The 19,801-nt window shown below is 53.1% G+C and overlaps 1 protein-coding gene across 5 annotated transcripts in view; it reads right to left on the reverse strand.

Annotated features, from left to right (window-relative positions):
• Nucleotides 1–19,801, reverse strand: part of DPP9 (dipeptidyl peptidase 9) — a 52,802-nt gene that overhangs the window by 18,640 nt on the left and 14,361 nt on the right. For all 5 annotated transcript variants that reach the window (XR_010321173.1, XM_064280325.1, XM_064280328.1 and 2 more), the window contains 9 exons: nucleotides 16,502–16,614; nucleotides 13,715–13,888; nucleotides 13,340–13,508; nucleotides 12,212–12,325; nucleotides 7,341–7,469; nucleotides 6,791–6,852; nucleotides 4,663–4,763; nucleotides 2,478–2,655; nucleotides 2,114–2,273 (listed from right to left, as the gene is read on the reverse strand). Coding sequence is in view for 4 of the 5 variants with exons in the window: in XM_064280325.1 (XP_064136395.1) it covers nucleotides 2,114–2,273; nucleotides 2,478–2,655; nucleotides 4,663–4,763; nucleotides 6,791–6,852; nucleotides 7,341–7,469; nucleotides 12,212–12,325; nucleotides 13,340–13,508; nucleotides 13,715–13,888; nucleotides 16,502–16,614 (1,200 nt within the window). In the remaining variant the exon portion in view is untranslated. The remainder of the gene's footprint in view (nucleotides 1–2,113; nucleotides 2,274–2,477; nucleotides 2,656–4,662; nucleotides 4,764–6,790; nucleotides 6,853–7,340; nucleotides 7,470–12,211; nucleotides 12,326–13,339; nucleotides 13,509–13,714; nucleotides 13,889–16,501; nucleotides 16,615–19,801) is intronic.

Genomic DNA, 19,801 nt, shown 5'->3' on the forward strand with positions numbered 1-19,801 from the left:
GGTTCTCACCCGGGGTGATACTGCCCTCCAGGGGATACTGGGCAATGTCTGGGGACATCTGTGGTTGTCATGACTGGGGGGATGCTACTGGCATCGAGTGGGTGGAGGCCGGGGATGCTGCTCAGCACCCTACAGTGCACAGGGGAGCCCGTGTCAGCAGTGCCGGGGCAAAGCCCTGCCTGAACCTCGGTGTGCCTGGCTTGGCTCAGACCACGCCTCTCCTCGGCCCAGATGTATCCCTCTGGTGCCTGTCTTGTGCCCAGGCTGAGACACCCTCTATGTATCGAGGACGCCACATTCCACCATGGAGCTACTCTGCGCCCCGAGCTCAGGCACACAAACCTGCTCACACAACACCTCCAGTGTCAGGCATGCAACACTCAGGGGCCCCAACCCCGCTCTGGAGTCTTCTCTCCTAACCTACCTCCTGCTCAGACCGTATCCCTAAAAGCCCTCAAGGATCTGGTCTCCTTCCCTCTCTCAGATCTCACATTCAATCCACTGGCCAATCAACCGGGCCAGCTTGGTGACAAAGCACATCCGGAATCCAACCGAATCTGCCTGGAGTGGCTCACCCACCACCACGCCCCTCAGTCACCACATAGCAACCAGAGGAATTGGTTTAAATTTCAACAGATCAATGATGGCTGCCAGTTTCGCTCGGGGTAAATGCCCGAGTCCTCCCCGTGGCCCACAAGGCCCCATACATTACGTTCCGTCCCCTTCCTGCCCTCTTCTCCTCCTCTCTTGGTCTCCCTTACTCTGCTCTAGCCACATAGGCCACCTCACTGTTCCACCGTCTCAACAGGCATGGCCCTGCCTCAGTGCCTCTGCACAGGGCTATGCCCTCCACCTGGAGCACTCTGTCCCCAGACACCCGGGTGGTCCCCTCCCTCACTTCATTCCAGTCTCTGCCCCCTCACACACTCCCTAGCCCCAGCCCTGGTGTATTTTCCCCTTGCCATATGCATCACACTTGTGATAAAAAAAAAAAACCCACTGCCATTGAGTCAATTCTGACTCACAGCAACCCTGTACTTTAGATACCAAAAACACCAAACCCACTGTTGTCGAACTGATGCCAACTCAGAGCTATTCCATAGGACAGAGTAGTACTGCCCCATAGGTTTCCAAGGAACAGCTGGTGGATTTGAACTGACGACCTTGTGGTTAGCAGCCAAGCTCTTAACCACTACTCCACCAGGGCTCCATATTTGAGACTCAATTGCTTTTGACATACTGGTGGTCTCCTCCACTTGAATGTTCCACAAAAGCAAGGATTTTTCCTTTTCTTTTTTTATGTTTATATCCCTAGCACCTAACCCAGAAGTCAGCAACTTTTTCTATAAAGGGCCACGGAGTAAACATTTATGGCTTTGTGGGCCAGGTGGTCTATGTCAAGACTATTCAACTCTGCGGCTGCTAGTGCAAGAGCAGCCACGAACAATACGTGAATGAGTGACCATGACCATGTACCAATAAAACTTTATTTACAAAAACAAGCAGCAGGCCAGATTTAGCCCACGGGCCTGAGTATGCTGCCCCCTGGTGGTGAAAAGGGCCTGAGTCAAAGGAAGGCCTCAGTAAGTACTGCTGAGTAATCCAAGAATAACCAGCTATTAAGGAGCCCTGGTGGCTTCAGTGGTTAAGTGCTCAACTGCTAACTGAAAAGTTGGTGGCTTGAACCCAAACAGTGGCTCCATGGGAAAAAGATTTGGTGATCTGTTCCCATAAAAATTACAGCGTAAAAAACCCTATGGGTCAGTTCTACTCTGTCACATGGGGTTGCCATGAGCCAGCATCGGCACCACCACCAAGCTGTTTGTAATGCCCGCCAGCTTGTGAAGGATCTGTGGGAAAGTCTGACTCTTAGCCTCAAGGGGCATGCTCAGCAGGTGTGGGCCACATCTGGGAATGTGCTGTGCGCTGAATGCCACGTGCCCACCTCAGCGATGTGGCATCAGATGGCATCAAATGGCATGAAACACCACATGTCCACCTCAGCAAGGTAGCAATGGACGGCACCGAATGCCTTGGCAGGGTGGCAGCAGGCGGCATAGAACAGTACACACTCGCCTCAGCAAGGTGGCACCAGACAGCGGGCCCCGCTCACCTTCCCCAGGGCAGAGGGGGTCAGTCCAGTCATAGCCGCTGTGCCTCAGCAGCACGGTGACTTTGTACAAGTGGCAGAAACCCGTCTTGCACTCGTTGGCGCGGATAAAGGAGAACTCTTCTCCTGAGGACTGGGGGAAGGGGTAGAAGATGTCGTGAACCTGTCCCAAGAGAAGAGGGAAGGCAGGTCAGGAAACGGGCGTCGGGCAAGGTAGAAGCCCAACCTGGCCCCTGGGGACCCTCTCCCTCCCTGGTCCACAGCTCCCTTCCCCACCCAGGGTCCCACTCAGCCTTGTTGTCGCTGGTGCTCTGACGTGACCCCAGGGAGCCCGGGCCTGGCACAGACCCCCCAGCCCCGCCCTTACATTGATCCATACGTCGGTGACCTCCTCGTACACCACATAGGGCTGGGCGTGCTGGGGGACGGCCCTGGCCAACGCCACCCGCTGCTCCTCGCTCTCGGTGGCCGGGATGAACAGGGCTGGGGGCAGGAGGACGAGCTGGAGCCGCTGCTGGGGCCGATCCAGGAACATGGCCCAGGCACTAGGGGGGCGTCAGAGGGAAGTGGAGGCTTCAGTGCCGGGGGCAAGGGGTAGAAGCTTCCTCTCCTGACTCCTGTTATTGGTTCTGCTGAGTGGATTCTGACTCACAGCGACCCTGTGTGACAGAGCAGAACTGCCCCATAGAGTTTTCTAGGCTGTAACCTTTATGGGAGCAGATTGCCAGGTCTCTTTTCCTGTGGAGCTGCTGGTGGGTTCAAACCACCAATCTTTTGGTTAGCAACCAACCCTTAACCACTGTGCCACCAGGGCTTCTTGACTCGCCCACACCTGACCAAGTACCAGGTACAGCGGAGGTTCCCTCACTGGTCTTCTCCGTCAGAGGAAGACAGAATAGTTCACATAACTCTATAATCCCAGTGTTCTGAAAACAATGTCGCGTGCTATGAAGTCTTAGAGCAGCGTTTCAAAAACGTCACAATTTCTGCCAAATCTTCAGTCTGCTGATATTATCATTGATTTCGTATTCTGCTATAAATGGGTGGAGTCCCTGAGTGGTTAGTACATTCGGCTGCTAACTGAAAAGCTGGGAAGACCGAAGAAGAATGACCTGAGTTTTTAAACTTAGGTTTATTTTAACTTACGTTTAAAACAAATTTAGGTTTATTTTGAAAGAAGACGTATCACTTCCACGAATGGAAGACCAGCATCTCAACGTAAAGATGGACCAACTGAAATCAGGTAAGATAGTAATACAAACAGTTGCTATCGAGTCGATTCTGACTCATGGCGACCCCACGTGTGCCGAACAGAGCTGGTCCATAGGGTTTTCATGGCTATGACCTTTCGGAAACAGATTGCCAGGCCTTTCTTCCAAGGCACCGCTGGGTGGTTTCAAACTGCCAACATCTTGGTTAGCAGCCCAGCGCTGAACCATCTGCACCACCCAGGGACTCCAGTAACATAGCAGGGAGATGAAATTCTGATGAAAGCCTGCTACGTGCCAAAGCACTGGGCCTGAAACCCGCCTCTGCTACACAGCAAGCGTTCGGGCGGCACTCAGCAAACTGCTCTGTAAAAGGCCCGCCCGTACGTATGTTCAGCTTCTCAGACCATACAGTCTCTGTTGTGACTACTCAGCTCAGCCGTGGTCGCAGGAAAGCTGCCACAGACGAGACGTAAACACACGGGCGGGGCTGTGGTCAACAAAACTCTATTCGTGGACACTGATGAGTGAATTTCATCTAATTTTCATGTGTGGCAAAATACTATTCTTCGTTCGCTTCCCTCCATCATGTAAAATGTAAAAACCGCTCTTAGTTCACAGGCCATACAAAACTAGACAGAGGGACAGATTTGGCCCCCGGGTTGTAGTTTGAGCCCCTGCCGTGAAAGAGATATTCCTCCTTGACAGAAGGAGAAGGGGTGGGAAAAACACACTTTCATATTTTTAATTTTTCGTGTCCCAGTGGCTGTAAATGACGAAGGCGTGTTTCTCGCTTGAGTTACGTGTTCACTGCAGGCCAGCCCAGAGCTCTGCTCCAGGGTGCCGACTCAGTGACTCAGAGAGAAGGGGTAACAGGAAAATCTGCACCAATTCTTAAATTCCTGGTGGAAGTGTCATTTGCCACGATATGTCCCATGGCCAGGCCCACCCTGAAAAGGCCAGAGACACCTAAACCTACCGTGTGCCTGGAATGAACGGAGAGAATCAGAAACACGTCTGCGCTCGAAGTTATAACTACCCCAGATAGTAGTCCGTTTCGGGGTAAATGAGTGGGAACACCTTCGTCTTGTGAGTATGTGTTTCTGGGTGCCGGGCTTGCACCCCAGTTTGGGAAACATGGTCAAAATATCTCCAGTGGCACCACGACCAGGACTTCGAAACCCAAAGTGTTGTGCCCTGACTGGCTGAGGCTTAGAAGTGACTTCTGGAAGCAAGGGGAGGCAGAGGATGGACACTGAAGCCCCTGGTATGAGCCAGCAGACTGGCGCCACGTCCCTGGTCCCCACGTGCACTGGCCAGGCCACGCTGAGCGCAGACACTCACTACTTGCCATCCCGGGTCCAGCCAGCCCTGGCGATGTACTCCACCTTCGGGAAGAGCGAGCTGAAGGGCTGCACCAGCTCCTTCTCTTGGGTCGAGACGATCTAGAGGAAAACCAGACTCGGGTCATGGCTGGTTACCCACACACTGCCCAGGGAGAAGGGCCACCAACAGGAGGCAGGCCAGCTGACCATGGTGCCCAACTAGGGGACAGGAAACCCAGGGGACATGGGGATAGTAATGTTAGTGATGAGAGCACCACGAGGCCTCTGAAGAACACAGCCTCTGGATTGGGCAGCTTCCTGGGGCCTAAAGGGGGATGGCACAACACAGCATCCACCCTGGAGGGAGGACGGGGGTGGGAAGGGAGGAAAAAAGGAAGGAAGGAAAGAGGGAAAGAAAGGAGAGAGAGAGAAAAAGAAATGGAGGGAGGGAGAACAGAGGGGAGGAAGGAAGGGCCTCGGTGAGTCTAACGATGACTGCGTCACTGTCCCCGTGCTCAACTGGCATAGCCCATGCCCACGTCAGAGTCCTGCCCATCTGAGTGGCCAAGGAACCATTTGAAATAGCGCAGGGGGAGGTTCTTTGTGGGGCTCAGCCAAGTGCTGTCACCAGCCCGGAGAATCTGGCAGCAATGCTTCATCCCACCGGGAATTTAAGTGGGAAAGGCCAACATGGAGGATCTGTGTACAGTCCATCAGAGCATCCTGGCAGAGTGAGGCCAGGGGGTTTGGTCAGAGCCTAATCTTGTTGAAAACAAAAACAAAAAAACCAAACCCACGCCCCAAATTATGAAAGCAAGCGTAATCTGTTGCTGTTGTTGGCTGCCATTGAGCTGCCCCTGACTCACAGCGACCCTATGCACAACAGAACAAAATGCTGCCTGGTCCTGCGCCATCCCCGTGGTCGGTTGTGAATCGAACCGTTGTCATGCACACGGTTTTCACTGGCTGAGTTTTGGGAGATCACCAGGCCTTTCTTCCTAGTCCCTCTCGGTCTGGAAGCTCTGCTGAAACCTGTTCAGCAGCATCCTAGCAACACGCAAGCCTCCACGGACAGACGAGTGGTGGCTGTGTGTGAGGTGCACGGGCCAGGAATTGAACCTGGGTCTCCGGCAAGGGAGGTGAGAATTCTAGCACTGAGCCACCAATGCCCCTAGAAGTGTATTCAATCTCATAGTATTTTCTGAAACATTTTAAAAGAATTTGTTTTTGCAAAAACGGGCACGAGCTCTGTTGGTTTGCTAAGGCCTCTCAAGCCTCTGATGGGTGTGTGGGGTGTTTCTACCGCTGCAGCCACACCTGTCCAGGGCTCTGTGCTGGACTCAGGTGGTCCCCCAACATGACTCTGCTTAACTGGATGACTCGTCCATGTGTGGTGAGATTCACAGTCTCCTGAGAAAGTGGGCCCCAGGAGAGAGCAAGCCCTACGAAGCTGCTGTTGCTCCATGATTGATGGGCGTGTGCTGGGCTGGCAGCAGGGGCTGGGCGCTAGGCGCCACGCTCGATGCTCCTGGATTCTCATGCCTTTTTTTTGCTGACACCTCCTCGAGGCTCCACCGTCTTAGGCAGTGGCTCCTGGGGTGATGAGGACCCTGTGCCTGATGCTGACTGGGGGACCAGGGAGAAGGATCTGGGCTCCTGTTGGTCCCATGACAATACAGGGGACCAGGAAAGGGGTCTGCAAGGCTCTTCCCCAAATGCCGGGGTGTTTCCCTGGCTGAGGTCTGGTCACCCGGAAGTCTGGCTGTTGAGGTCCCAGTTCCAGAAACTCAGAAAGAAGAGAGGTAAGCACCCTACTGAGGAAGCCCGAGGACATCTCTCCCTGTGGAGGCCATAGCTCAAAGCACACGCTCATCGGCCTCACTTCCTCACACCTCTCAACCACCAAAGAGGCAAGACCGGGCTCACCACTCCTGGTTTCTCAGACAAGGAAGAGACCGAGGTTCAGAGTGACGACCCAGAAGAAAGTCTCTGAGAACACGCTTTCACACTGCGTACACTGGGCTGTAGCCGTGAGGAGCACTAGCCCCAGGAAGGACATGCCTGAGTGTCCACCCGTCTCCCAGTGTGTCCCCCAGCCCCTCCTCCCTCATCTGGAAGCTTCCCCAAGACGCACCAGGACCACTTACCTTGCCCTGGCTGTCCGTCTGAAATTCCGCCAGCTTCAAGGCGATCTTGGGATTCTTGCTGCCTACAAAGAATGAAAGCAAGACGCAAATAACGAGTCTTACATTTTTGTTTTTGAATGGTTCAGATAAAGGAAAAAAAAATCCAAGGACGACTATTCTGTCACGTGTGAAAACAATATACAGTTCAAATTTCAGTGTTCAGCGATGACATTTTATTGGCCACAGACAAGCCCATTCGTTTACATCATCCATGGCTTCTTTCAGGCTACCATGGCAGAGCTCAGTTGCTGGAACAGAGGCTGTCTGGCCCGCAAGGCTGAAAATATTTACTCTCTGGCCTTTTAGGGAAACAGCTTGCCAACCTTTCAGCTACGTGACAACGAGGACCAGGTAAGCCAGGTGAGGGAGGGGCCTCCCGGGCAGGCTTTAGCTTCCAAAAGGCAGAAGCTTCTCTGCTTCCCTGCTGGTGCTCAATGCCAGAGGCCTGGGGGTAGTGTATGTCACCACCCAGGACTCACAGGCCCCAGGCCGCTGGCCCGGCCACACTCACCTGTCCTGGGGTATCGGTAGGAATCTGTCTTCCTTTCTTCTAGGGCAGGTGAAGGAACATGAATGATCTCCACCTCGGACTCATCCACTTCCTCATATAAGATACGCAGCGTCTTGAGGCCTTCCGAACCTTGGAGGGGAGTGGGGGAAGCTGTTAACCTGCCGTGGGGGCTGCTGGGGGAGCCCAGGACACGGTCAAGAGTCCTTGCTCCCAGGTCACTCACCTAAAGCAAGCACGGGGGTGCAGGTACGTGGAGGGGGATCCAGGGCAAGCAGTCCAGAGCTGCTAGAACCCCTCAGTCCTGGCGGGTACTACACCTTAAGCCAGTCTCATGTCTGCTCAGGCCTCAGTTTCCTTAGCCGTACAAGGGGAACGCAGAGTGATTACCAGCACAAAGAGGCCCGGGAGGTGGCCACACGGGGCATGGGCCATGATGGGGGATTACAGTAAGAATCTTTACTGGAAGCTCACTGTAAACGAGCCTGGCAGGGCCACAGTGTAACAAGGAGGCGGGCAGGGGCATCAGTACACGTTCATGGGGGAGGAGAGGAGCAGTTCAGAAAAGGTGGGTGAGAACGGCTGCTCAACTTGAAGGATGTAACCAATGTTGCTGAATTCTACATGGAGAAGTGGCTGAAATGGTGTATGTTCTGCTGTTTTTATTTCTCCAACAACAACAACAAATAAATTATTTTTTAAAAAAAAGGAGGCAGGGAGACTGTTGGTGCTTATGCTCAGAGACAAAGCCCAGTGCCGCTCCTTCGTCAACACACCCTCTCCTTCCTCAGCCACTATAGACTGAAGATAGAACTTTCTAGAAGAACTCCAACCACACGCTGCCAAGGTCTTCTCCATGCCTGCTTTACAGACGGAGTGGCTGAGGCTCAGAGAGGTGATGTGGCTAGCCTGAGGTCACGCAGTTTGGAAGCAGTGTGCTGGGGTTTGAGCTCAGCCCCCGTGACTTTGCCTCTGCTGTGGCCCTCAGCATCTGTCAGCTAGGGAGGCCCGGCTCGGGTCCCCATAGCCAAGAAAGAGAGCTGTTTCCCATAACAGCACCAGAAGTGGCCCAGCTACCACTACTGAACATTCTGATCAGGGACACAACAGATGGGTCCTGACAGAAAGGGAGAAAAATGGGGAACAGAACCCCAAATTCTTAAAGAATCTAGATTTACTGGATTCACTGAGGGTGAAGGAGTCCCCAAGGCCATTGTCCCAAGTTACTCTTCAAACCCTGAATCAAAGCTGTCCCCTGAAGTCACTTTAAACTAAGTAACGGTTTAGCCCAAAAAGTAAAGACCGTCACCCTCGAGTACTGCACTCATTTCAAGAATCATCTGTGTAAGGCCAAATGGACAACAGCTCTCCCTAAAGCACAGACAACCAGACGACTGAGGGCAGGAAGCCTAAGTCAATGGGAGTGAAACCCCCAGAATAGAAATATCGAGAATGCTGACACAATGTGAAGGATGTAACCAACGTCACTGATCAGTACGTCAAGAAACTGTGGAATGGAAGTGGGTTTTGCTATGTGTATTTTCGCCAAGAATAAAATATTAATAATAATAGAAAAAAATAGCACCAGAAGCATCCCTGCAGCCCACGGTGTGAGAAAAGGAATTAGGACAAAAAGGACAGGCGTCTCTCTGCCCACAGCATCCAGGGGGCTTCAGCAAAGGAGTCTCTGAGCTGCATTCATATAGAATGGAGTCCCTGAGTGGTGCAAACAGTGTACGTGCTAGGCCACTAACTGAAAGGTTGGATGTTCGAGTCCACCCGGAGGCACCTTGGAAGAAAGTCCGGGTGATTTACTTCCCAAAACTCAGCCACCGAAAACCCTGTGGAGCCCAGTTCTACTCTGATGTACACTGGGGTTGCCACGGGTCAGGGTCGACTTGGCAGTAACTGTTTTTTTTTAAAAAATATACACGTCAAAGAGTTTGTCATTTCAAGTGTACAATGCGGTGAATTAACTACACCCACCACGTCGTACAACCAAGGCTACTCTCCATTTCCAAACATTCTCCCTCACCCCAAACAGAAACCCGGCGCCCTTTCCACAGTAACTCCCACGCCCGTCTCCCCAGCCCATGATCTCTGACAAACTTTGGTCTCTGTGCGTCCCAGATATTTCATACGAGGGGGAGCATGCAGTGTGCGTCCTTTTGTGTCTAATTTTGCTTGAGTCCTGGTGGCGCAGTGGTTAAGCGTGCGGCTGCTAACCAAAACGTTGGCAGTCTGAACCCACCGTGGGAGGAAGATGTGGCAGTCTGCTTCCATAAACATTATGGCCTTGGAAACCCTGTGGGGCAGTTCTGCTCTGTCCCAGGGGGTCACTAGGAGTTGGGGTTGGCTCGACAGCAACAGGCTGAATTTCTCTCAGCATCATGCTTTCAAGTTCATCCATGTGGCTGCATATGTCAGGGCTTCGCTTCTCTTTACGGCGAGAAATACTCCCTCGTATGGATGGGCCGCACTTTGTTTATCCGTTCACCCGTCAATAGACACTTGGGGTGTTTCCGCCTTTTGTCTGTTGTGAATAGTGCTACGATGAACACTGATGTGTCGTTGCTGTTGGGTGCGGTTGAGTCAATTCTGACTCATAACGACCCTATATGACAGAGTAGAACTGCCCCCATAGGGTTTCCTAGGCTGTAATCTTTACAGGAGCAGATTGCCAGGTCTTTTCTCCCGTGGAGCCGCTGGGTGGGTTCAAACAGCTGACCTTTTGGTGGGCAGCCGAGTGCTTGACCACTGCGCTAGCAGGGCTCCTTTGACATGGGTGTCTGTGCCATCATGCTATATTTTAACGCCTCGCTTCTGTCTATGTGAGTGGTTCTGGCTCTCTGTTTACAGCAGGCATGTAAAGCTTTCTTTGTACATCGATTTAGGTGAAGGCAGCTGGACTGAACAGCAGAGTGCAGGAGCGATGTGGGGTATGGAGGTCCACGGAGCCTGCAGCAGCGGATGGCGAGTGACTGAGACTTGGGACGCTTGGTGCCGGTCGCCATGTCCTCCTCTGAGACACAGATGTGCTAAGGCCACAGAGGGATCGATTAGCAGCAGAGACTCGGCCCAGGCCCGATCCCAGAGCAGGGGAAGTCTTGGCTGGGGCGCGTGTGAACAGGCTGACCTCAATTCCACTGCTATTCACGGCGGCTGAGGAGCTGAGGCTGCTGACACGTCCCAGGAAATGACGTCCCCAGACTTCAAGGACGGACTTTGGTTGACTGAACAAGGAAGGAAATTAGATGCCCCTGCTCGCTGGGGGCGGAAACCCAGAGACACAAAAGGGCCCACTGAGCCAGCTCCTTTCAGCAATCGTTGGCAATATCCGCTGAGATCTGAAACGAGTGTATCCCCAACTCAGCTTTCTTACAGCTACGAGTTTTCTCTACAGCAGGGCTTCTCCTCTGCAGCACTGCAGGCCTGGGGACCAGATTGTTCCCTGGGGTGGGGCTGTCCTGCACAGCTTCCCTGGCTTCCACCCACTCAATGCCAATAGCACCCCCACGCCCCCTCAGTTGTGATGACCCAAAATGTTGCCATACGCTGGCAAATGTCTCCGGGGGAGGGGGGCAGAATCACACCCTAGTTGAGAACAACTGAGGTACCTGCAGAATACTCCCAGGATATTCATATGAAGATGTTCATTGTAGTACTGTGTATAAGATCCAAAGCAAAACCCGAAACCAAAGCTGGAAACAACCAAAGTGTCCCCCAGTGTAGAGCCCGTTAAATCACGGCGGTGTTGTTGGGTGTCGTCAAGCGGATTTTTGTCTCGTAGTGACCCCATGTGACAGAGCACAGCTGCCCCACAGGGTTTTCTTGCCTGTCATCTTTACAGGAGCAGATCGCCAGGTCCTTCTCTCTCAGAGCTGCTGGGTGGGTTGGAACGGCCAGCCTTTTGGTGAGCAGTCAGGTGCTTAACCATTTCACCACCAGGGCTCCTAGAAACCATAGTCGATCCATGCAAACGGGGAGTCTGTGGTCGTTGACGAGTCTTCCACGTGCTAATATCAAGATTGCTGAGTTGATTTTAAGTGCAAGGAGCAAGGAAGTATACAATCTGGCTTCATTAAAAGAGAGAAGTGTGCAGAGAAACTTTTTTTTTTTTTAAATGAGAAAGGAAGTATGTGGCAGACGGGGTTTTTAGGGCAGTGAAACTATTCTGTACGACACTGTCACAGTGGACATGTGACACCATGCACCTGTCACAACGGTGGGGTGTGCTGTGGAGTCAACTGGACTCCCAGTGACCCCACATGACAGAGCAGAACCGCCCCGTAGGGTTTTCTAGGCTGTCGTCTTTATGGAAGCAGGCTGCCAGGTCTTTCTCCCGTGGAGCCGCTAGGTGGGCTGAAACTGCCAATCTTTTGGTTAGCACCGGAGCGCTTAACCACTGCACCACCAGGACACCTTGTCGAAACCCACAGGACTGGACAAGACGAAGAGTGAACCCTCACATAAACTATAAAAAGCCCCAACCAGTTGCCACTGAGTCAACTTTGATTCACGAGGACCCCACGTGTGTCAGAGTGGAACCAGGCTCTGTGGTGTCATCAGTGGCTGTGATCTTTCGGAAGCAGGTCACCAGGCTGGGTTTAAACCTCCCGCCTCTCAGTCAGCAGCTGAGCACTTAACTGCCAGCACCGCCCAACAAGGAACTCTGCCATGTAAGTGACAGACTTTAGGTAGCAATAAGGTATCAAAATTGGTTTATCAGTTACAACAAACGTGTCATGTGAATGACAGATGATACATTTGTTACAATGGAAAAAGAGCCAGAGTACAGGAATACTCTGCTCAATTTTCCTGTGAACCTAAATAATGAAGTTTGTTATTAAAAAAGAAAGAAACAAAAGCCCTACCTTCCCAGGAGGTGGTGGGACACCACCAGTACCCGGTGAACCGGTCAAATTCTTCCTGAATGACAAAGGTGGCTACCCCGGCAGACTTGGGGTCATCCAGGACATTGGACAAACCTGGAGGGAGAGAGAGAGCCAGACAGGAAATAAGCAGTATTCTAACAACTAGGGAGCCCTGGTGGCACAAAGGTTAAGTGCGTGGCTGCTATCAAAACGCCAGCGGTTCAAACCTACCGAGCGGCTCCGTGGGAGAAAGACCTGCCGATCTGTTCCTGTAAAGACTACAGCTTAGGAAACCCTATGGGGCTGTTCTATTCTGTCACATGGGGTCGCTGTGAGTCAGAATCAACTTGATGGCACCCAACAACAACTCTATGGAAAAGCACAAGAGATCATGGAACTCAGTCTAGTCTCTCAGCCTCAGCACCTAGGACATCTGCAACCAGAACATTCTCTGGGGTGGGGCTGTCCTGTGCACTGTAGGGTGTAGAGCAGTATCCCTGGCCTCTACCCACTTGATGCCACCTCCCTCAGCTGTGACAACTGGAAGTGTCCCTGGGCGTTGCTGAGTGTCCCCTCACTGCCTGGTTGAAAAGTGCTGGTGTAGAGGGGACTGGGTTTTGGGGGAGAACAGAAAATGGGGAGAGTGTAGAGCTCTGCAGACATCCGCGGGGAAGGAGGTCACCTCGGGCGAGTAGGGCATGAGGGGACGCCCAGGGAGTGGGGACGATTTGAGCCTGACTGGCATGGGGTCAGACAGGCAGAGAGAGAAGGTGGGAAGGCGGTATGGTTGGTGAGGGCTGAGTGCACAGAAGCGCAGAGCCAGCGCCTGGCAGAGGCAGCCGGACCGTGCGGCTGGACAGATTCATGCAGGCAGGGAAAGAGGCTGGACTTCCCAGGGGCTCTGGGGCCACAGGGGGCCGCTGCAGGGGGCAGGCCACGCCTGGCGGAGGGGGTGGGTCAGAGGAGTAGGGCCTTCTAGAAGCTGGCCCGGCGGCTATGAGGGCCATCCACAGGAAGTGCAGCTGGGGCCAGGCCGAGCCAAGCGCACCCAGAGGGCGGGTCGGGGGAGCACAGTCCATCAGCTGAGAGCCGGTGGCGGCCTGTGCAGCAGGGGCGCTTTGCTCTCACCTCTGTGGCAGAAGGTCAGCCGCCTCTCCTCACCCGTCTCCAGGTTGGCCACCCACAGGTCATTGTTGTTGATGAAGGAAAAGAAGGCCGGGTCGGCAGGGCAGATTTTGGGGTCCATCCGAGGCCCTGAACACTGAGTCTTGATTTCCAGAGGCTTCATGGGGGACACCTGAGGGTACATAGGCTCTGCTTAGGGCGTGCGGCCCCGCCCACCCTGCCAGCTACTCCCCACCAGGAGGGCCCAGGCGGTACCCGGAGCTCGCCATGAAGCTGTCCTCGCCCCCCACCCCAGGACACCCAGGCAGGCCCCGGGACTCACCATGAAGCTCTCCTCGCCCCCCACCCCAGGACACCCAGGCAGGCCCTGGGGCTCACCATAAAGCCGTTCTTGCCCCCATCGCGGCAGTGGAAGAGGCTGTTGCTGGCCTGGAAGAGGAACAGGCCGCTCTCGCTGTGGAAGTCATAGGAGGTGATGCCAAAGACCCCGAGGCGCTTCCGCTCCCGCAAGAGTTCCTCCTCCCTCGAATAGACACCATGGTGAGGCGTGGCCTAGGGACACACGGGGGACACGGGGGGTGGGCTGCAGCCGACGCTCTGGGGATGATAGGCTCCCCTCACCCCTTCAGGAATTCCACCCTCCACTGGGTGTTCCTAGGGCGAGTCTGACCGGCCGCACCCCGGGGAAGTTTCTGGTGAGCAGGGCTGTCCCAGGGGCCCTGGTAGTGTAACAGTTAAGCACTCGGCTGCCAACCAAAAGGTTGGTGATTTGAACCCACCCAGTAGCTCCATGGAAGAAAAGACCTGGCCATCTGCTCCCATAAAGATCACAGCCTAGGAAACCTTATAGGGCAGTTCTACCCTGTCACATGGGGTCACTGAGTCAAAATCGACTCCATGGCATCCAACAACGGTGCAGCTGTACTGAACAGAACAGGCAGCTTGAACCTTGACCTGGAGGCGGTAAGGACACTACGTGGGCTGTGGGGCCGTGACAACAGGACCCTGAGAGGTGGGTCCTGCAGTCTCCAGGGCTCACCTTTCCTGAACCCTGCCCGGGTCTAAGTTAATGGGGTGAAACAATTTGCTGTTGAGTTGATTCTGACTCATAGCACCCCCATGTCACAGAGAAGAACTGTCCCATATGGTTTTCCAGGCTGTAATCATTACAGAAACAGACCGCAAGACCCTTCTCCCACAGAGCCGCTGGGTGAGTTCTAACTGCCAACTTTTCGGGTAGAGCCGGGCGCTTAACTGAGCAGGGAGCAAGTTGGCCTGTCTCTCCAGGACTCTCTCCAGGGCCAAAGTGGTTTCTGGGGCAACGGGCCCTGCCCCTCAGAACCCAGTGACACCCTGGGCCTCACCACCAATCCTCCACCACTGCCCAGCCTTTACAGCCCCTCCCTGCTGAAAACATTCATTCCAAACCCAGACAGCAGGAGCCCCCCGTCACCAAACACCCGTGATCTCTGCAGAGGGGGATGGGGGGAATGCAGACAGCAGGGACCCACCCATCACCAAACACATATGATCTCTGTGGGGCAGGGGGGGCCGTGCAGACAGCAGGAGCCCGCCCATGGCCAAACACATATGATCTCTGCGTGTGGGGAGGTGGTGCAAATGGAGAACCACCCCAGCCGTAGCCCCCCGCCCCAGGGGAGCAGATATGTACACTGCTGGGTGTACCATGCAGCTGCCCAAAGGAAGATTCTGGAAACATGGGAGAGGGCTAAGGAGAAGAAAGATACTTTTAGCAGTTGAACCCAAACCAAAGCCACACCCACATGGCGGCGAAGGCGCCACGGACGTGAGTTCACCAATGGGACTGGCAACACTGAGAGTAACCCGTGGACAGGCAGAGACTCGGAGTCAAGCCCTGCCCCTGCCCTGTACTGTAATGTCATTCTTACAATCAGAAACAAATGAAAATAAGCCAAGAGAACTGGATGGTGCCAGGCTACAAGACCAAATGTTTTCATCAGGGTCCTAAGAAATAGATCCTGACCAAAAGGAAGAAAAAATGTGGAAAAGACCTTCAAATTCTTACAGATTCCAGACTTACTAGGCCCACTGGGACGGGAGAAATGCCCAAGCCCACTGCTCTGAGATGCTCTTTAAATCTTTAACCCAAACTATCCCCTGAAGTCATCTTTAAACTAAGCAACAGGTTAGCTCAATTAGTAAAGAACATACGTCTTGAGCAATGAGCTCTTAAAAGATGCCAACATCGCTGTTGTGTGCCACACCACCGATTCTGACTCCTAACGACCCCGTGTGACAGAGCAGAACTGTCCCCATGGGGTTTCTGAGGCTACAATCTTTAGGGGAGCAGGTCGCCAGGTCTTTTCTCCTGCGGGGCCGTTGGTTCGCAGCCAAGTGTTAACCATCGCACCACCAGGGCTCCTTTAGAAGGTGATTTATGTAAGACCAAACTGACAACAGTTAACTGTAGAGCACAGGTGAGAAGTTTCGGGGCAGTGGGGTTGAGTTAATGGGAGTGGGACAATTTGAGCAGAAACAACAAGACTGCTGCCACGAGGTGAAGAACGTAACCAGAGCTGCTGAGCTGCAAAGGCAGACACTGCTGAACGGGGGCACACTTTCCCCCAAAAGAAAATATCTGAAAAATCACATGCCAAGAGAAAATGCTCTTGTGCTTTCCCACACTATCTTCTCCCAAGGACCCTGGTGGTGCAGCAGTTACGCGCTCTGCTGCTAACCAAAAGGTCGGTGGTTCAAACCCCCAGGAGCTCCACGGGAGAAAGACCGGGCGGGGGATCTGCTCCCATAAAGCTTACAGCCCAGGAAACCACATAGGGCAGTTTTACTCTGTCACCTGGGGTTGCTATAGGTCGGAACTGACTCGATGGCACCCGACGACAAAAACCACCACCTCTTCTCCCCAGACGGACACTAATCATTAGCCGGTCTCCATAAAAGGGCCTCAATTCAAGTCATACAAGTCTTCGGTGATGCGTTTAGAAGGCAGAGAGCTCTGGATAAGAGGTCTGATTCAGCAACCAGTGCCCCACAGCAGAGAGCGCACGGAGCGGGGAGCCCTCTGGTGGCAGTCCCGGCGGGAATCGTGCCGCACATGGGAAGGCCCAGGCCGCAGGCGCTGCGTCTGCTGGGTCTGGGTGCCCTGCCCAGGCACGTCCAGCTCACCTGGAAGTGATCGAGCATCTGCTTCCATGACAGCAGCAGCAGGGACTCTTTCCGCACCTTCTTGGGAATCTCCGAGTACAGGAGGGAGTTCTCTCGGCTGCCGTAAGGCATCCCTAAGGGGAGAACGGGGGCAGTGATGCTTCAGTGGGAGAACGCTCACCTTCCGTGTGAGAGACCCAGGTTCGATTCCCGGCCGATGCACCTCATGAGCAGCCACCACCCGTCTGTTGGTGGAAGCTTCTGTGTTGCTGGGATGTTGAACAGGTTTCAGCAGAGCTTCCAGACTGAGATGGACCAGGAAGAAAGGCCTGGCAATCTACGTCTGGAAATCAGCCAGCGAAGCCCTACGGATCACAACGAATGGATGGGCAACCGATCCTGGGGGTGGAGCAGGACCGGGTAGTTTCGGCCCACTGTGCGTGGGACGAGTCGGGAGCCGACCTGGTAACCACAGAGGGCAGAGCTGAGAACCCCAGGGCCAGGACAGGGAGAGGGCCTCGTGTGGCGCCCCTGTGACTGGGCAGAGTCACTTCCCTTTGCTTCTACGTCGCTCTGCCAGGCTGCTGGCAGCACGGCCTCCCCAGAAAGGCTACCAGTTACCGTCGAGTCTATTCCAGCTGATGGTGACCCCATGCGTGCCAGAGGAGAGCTGTGCTCTGCAGGGTTTTCAATGGCTGAGTTTTCAGAAGGAGATTACCAGGCCTTTTTTTCTTCTGAGGCGCCTCTGTGGGACTCAAACCGCCAACCTTTTGGTTAGCAGCTGAGCGTGTTCACTGTTTGCACTACCCAGGGACTTCTAGAACAAGGACGAACAAGGGTGGCGAGCTATTGCCAACTCCCCACAGGTGAACACTGGTTTTTGTATGTTCTTCTCCATTTAATGTTTTTGCAAAGGCCAAGAATTAAATTCAGCCGGGATCAGGGTTGGGCTAAAACTTACGAAAAGGAACTGGGAAATACGTATCTAATCCAGGGTTTCTCAACTGTGGCCCTAGAGACATTTGGGGACGGCTCATTCTCTGAGGCGGGGCCGTCCTGTGCACTGTAGGGTGTTGAGCGGCATCCCTGGCCTCCACTTACTCGATGCCAGTTGCACTGCCATCCAGCCATGATACCCACAAATGTCTGCAGCCATTGCCAAGGATCACCTGGGGGGCAGAATCACCCTGGCTGAGAGCCCCGATTTCCCTTGACCTTACCTACAAAATGAGACGAACAATGGTATCTGCCCAGGGAGGATTCTGTGTGGATTAGACAAGGGAAAGAACAAATGCCCTTTGCACAACACCTGGAACGTGTCACCTTTCAGCAGCAAGTTGCGCCGCGTTTCACATTCTTGTATCTCTGACGTCAGGATGGGTCTCCCTGCCAAAGGTGCTGCTGCTTTTCTTCTTTCTTGGTGGCAGATGAAATAATAATGCCTCCTACCACGCCATCACCCATCTGTCAGTTTGCCGTCCTGTGGTGCCTAGTGTGTTGCCGTGATGCTGGAAGCTATGCCTCCGGGATTCCACATACCAGCAGGGTCGGTCACCCACGGAGGACAAGTTTCAGTGGAGCTCCCAGATTAAGGCAGACCAGGAAGAAAGGCTGGTGATCTACTTCCGAAAATCAACCAACGAAAACCTTATGGAACACAACAGTACACTGTCCAATACAGTGCTGGAAGATGAGCCCCCTAGGCAAGAAGGCACCCAGAGTACACAGTGGCCACAACAATGGACTTGAGCAGACCAACGACTGCAGAGATGGCACAGGCCCGGGCACTGGAAATCCTGTGGAGCACAGTTCTACTCTGATACACATGAGTCAGTCAAATTGGCGCAACCAGTTCTTTTATTTTAGATTTTTTAAAAACTGTACTTGAAGCAAAAGTTTATAGTTCAAGTTAGTTTCTCATACAAAAAATTTATACACTCATTGTTAAGTGACCCCGGTTGCTCTCTCCATAATGTGACAGCACACTCCTCCTTTCCACCCTGGATTTCCCATGTCCCTTCAGGGAGCTCCTGCCCCTTTCTGCCTTCTCATCTCGCCTCTGGAGAGCGACTGTCCATTTAGTCTCATGTGTCTACTTGAGCTAAGAACCAGAGTCTTCACAAGTATTATTTAATGTCTTACATAGTCCACTCTAATTTTGGTCTGCAGAGTTGGCTTCAGGAATGGTTTTAGTTTCGGACTAACTGAGAGTCTGGGGGCCGTGTCTTCTGGAGTCCCTCCAGTCTCAGTCAGACTATTAAGTCTATTCTTTTTAGCAGAATTTGAGGTCTGCATCTCATTTTTCTCCTGCTCTGTCAGGGACTCTCTGTTATGTTCCCTGTCAGGGTAGTCGGTGGTGGTAGCCGGGTACCATCTAGTTCTTCTGGTCTCAGGCTGATGGAGTCTCTGGTTTACGTGGCCTTTTCTGTCTCTTGGGCTCTTATTTTCTTTGTATTTTTGGTGTTCTTCATTCTCCTTTGCTCCAGGTGGATGGGGACCAACCAATGCATCTTAGGTGGCCGCTTGCTAGCTTTTAAGATCCCAGATGCTACTCACCAAAGTGGGATCGATGCAACCAGTTCTTATTAAGGTTGGTGACATTGGCTGTTTACAATAAAATCTGCTTGTGAAGTACAGATAATAAAATAAGAGCAGATTTAAAGGGAACTACTGGGTTATTTTATTTATTTATTTATTTATTTTTTTACTGGGTTAACGGAAACCCCAGTGGCATAGTGGTTAAATGCTGTGACTATTAACCAAAAGGTCGGCAGTTCGAATCCACCAGGCGCTCCTTGGAAACTCTATGAGACAGTTCTATCTGTCCTATAGGGTTGCTATGAGTCAGAATCAACTCGACAGCAACAGGTTTGGTTTTATTGGGTTAACAAGTTTCCTTTTGAGGTGGATATAAAAAACACGCAGAGTTAACTCAGACATGTGTAGGTGGGATGCAAATGGCTGACGTGCTGGAAACGCTGACAGCTTGATCTCTAAGTTCCATGGTCTGACCCTCTCGTTCCGGCTGGAGACACAAGCACAGTCCTGCCCATCAACACTGCCCAGGGAGGGACGGTTCCTTCTCACGTTCACACAAGTAGGGATGAGAATTATGTGGGATGTGATCCCACTGAGATGAAATGTCCACAACAGGCAAAGCCACAGAGACAGAAAGTGGATTAGTGGTTGCCTAGGGCTTGGAGGAGGCGGGAAAGGGGAGCATCTGCTAATGGCATGGGATTTCTCTTTAGGGTGATGAGACTGTTCTGGAACTAGACGGAGGTGATGTTGTGCAACATTGTGAGTGTGCTAAACGCCACT

Source organism: Loxodonta africana, chromosome 3, assembly GCF_030014295.1.
Source record: "Loxodonta africana isolate mLoxAfr1 chromosome 3, mLoxAfr1.hap2, whole genome shotgun sequence".
Classification (NCBI taxonomy): Eukaryota; Metazoa; Chordata; class Mammalia; order Proboscidea; family Elephantidae; genus Loxodonta; species Loxodonta africana.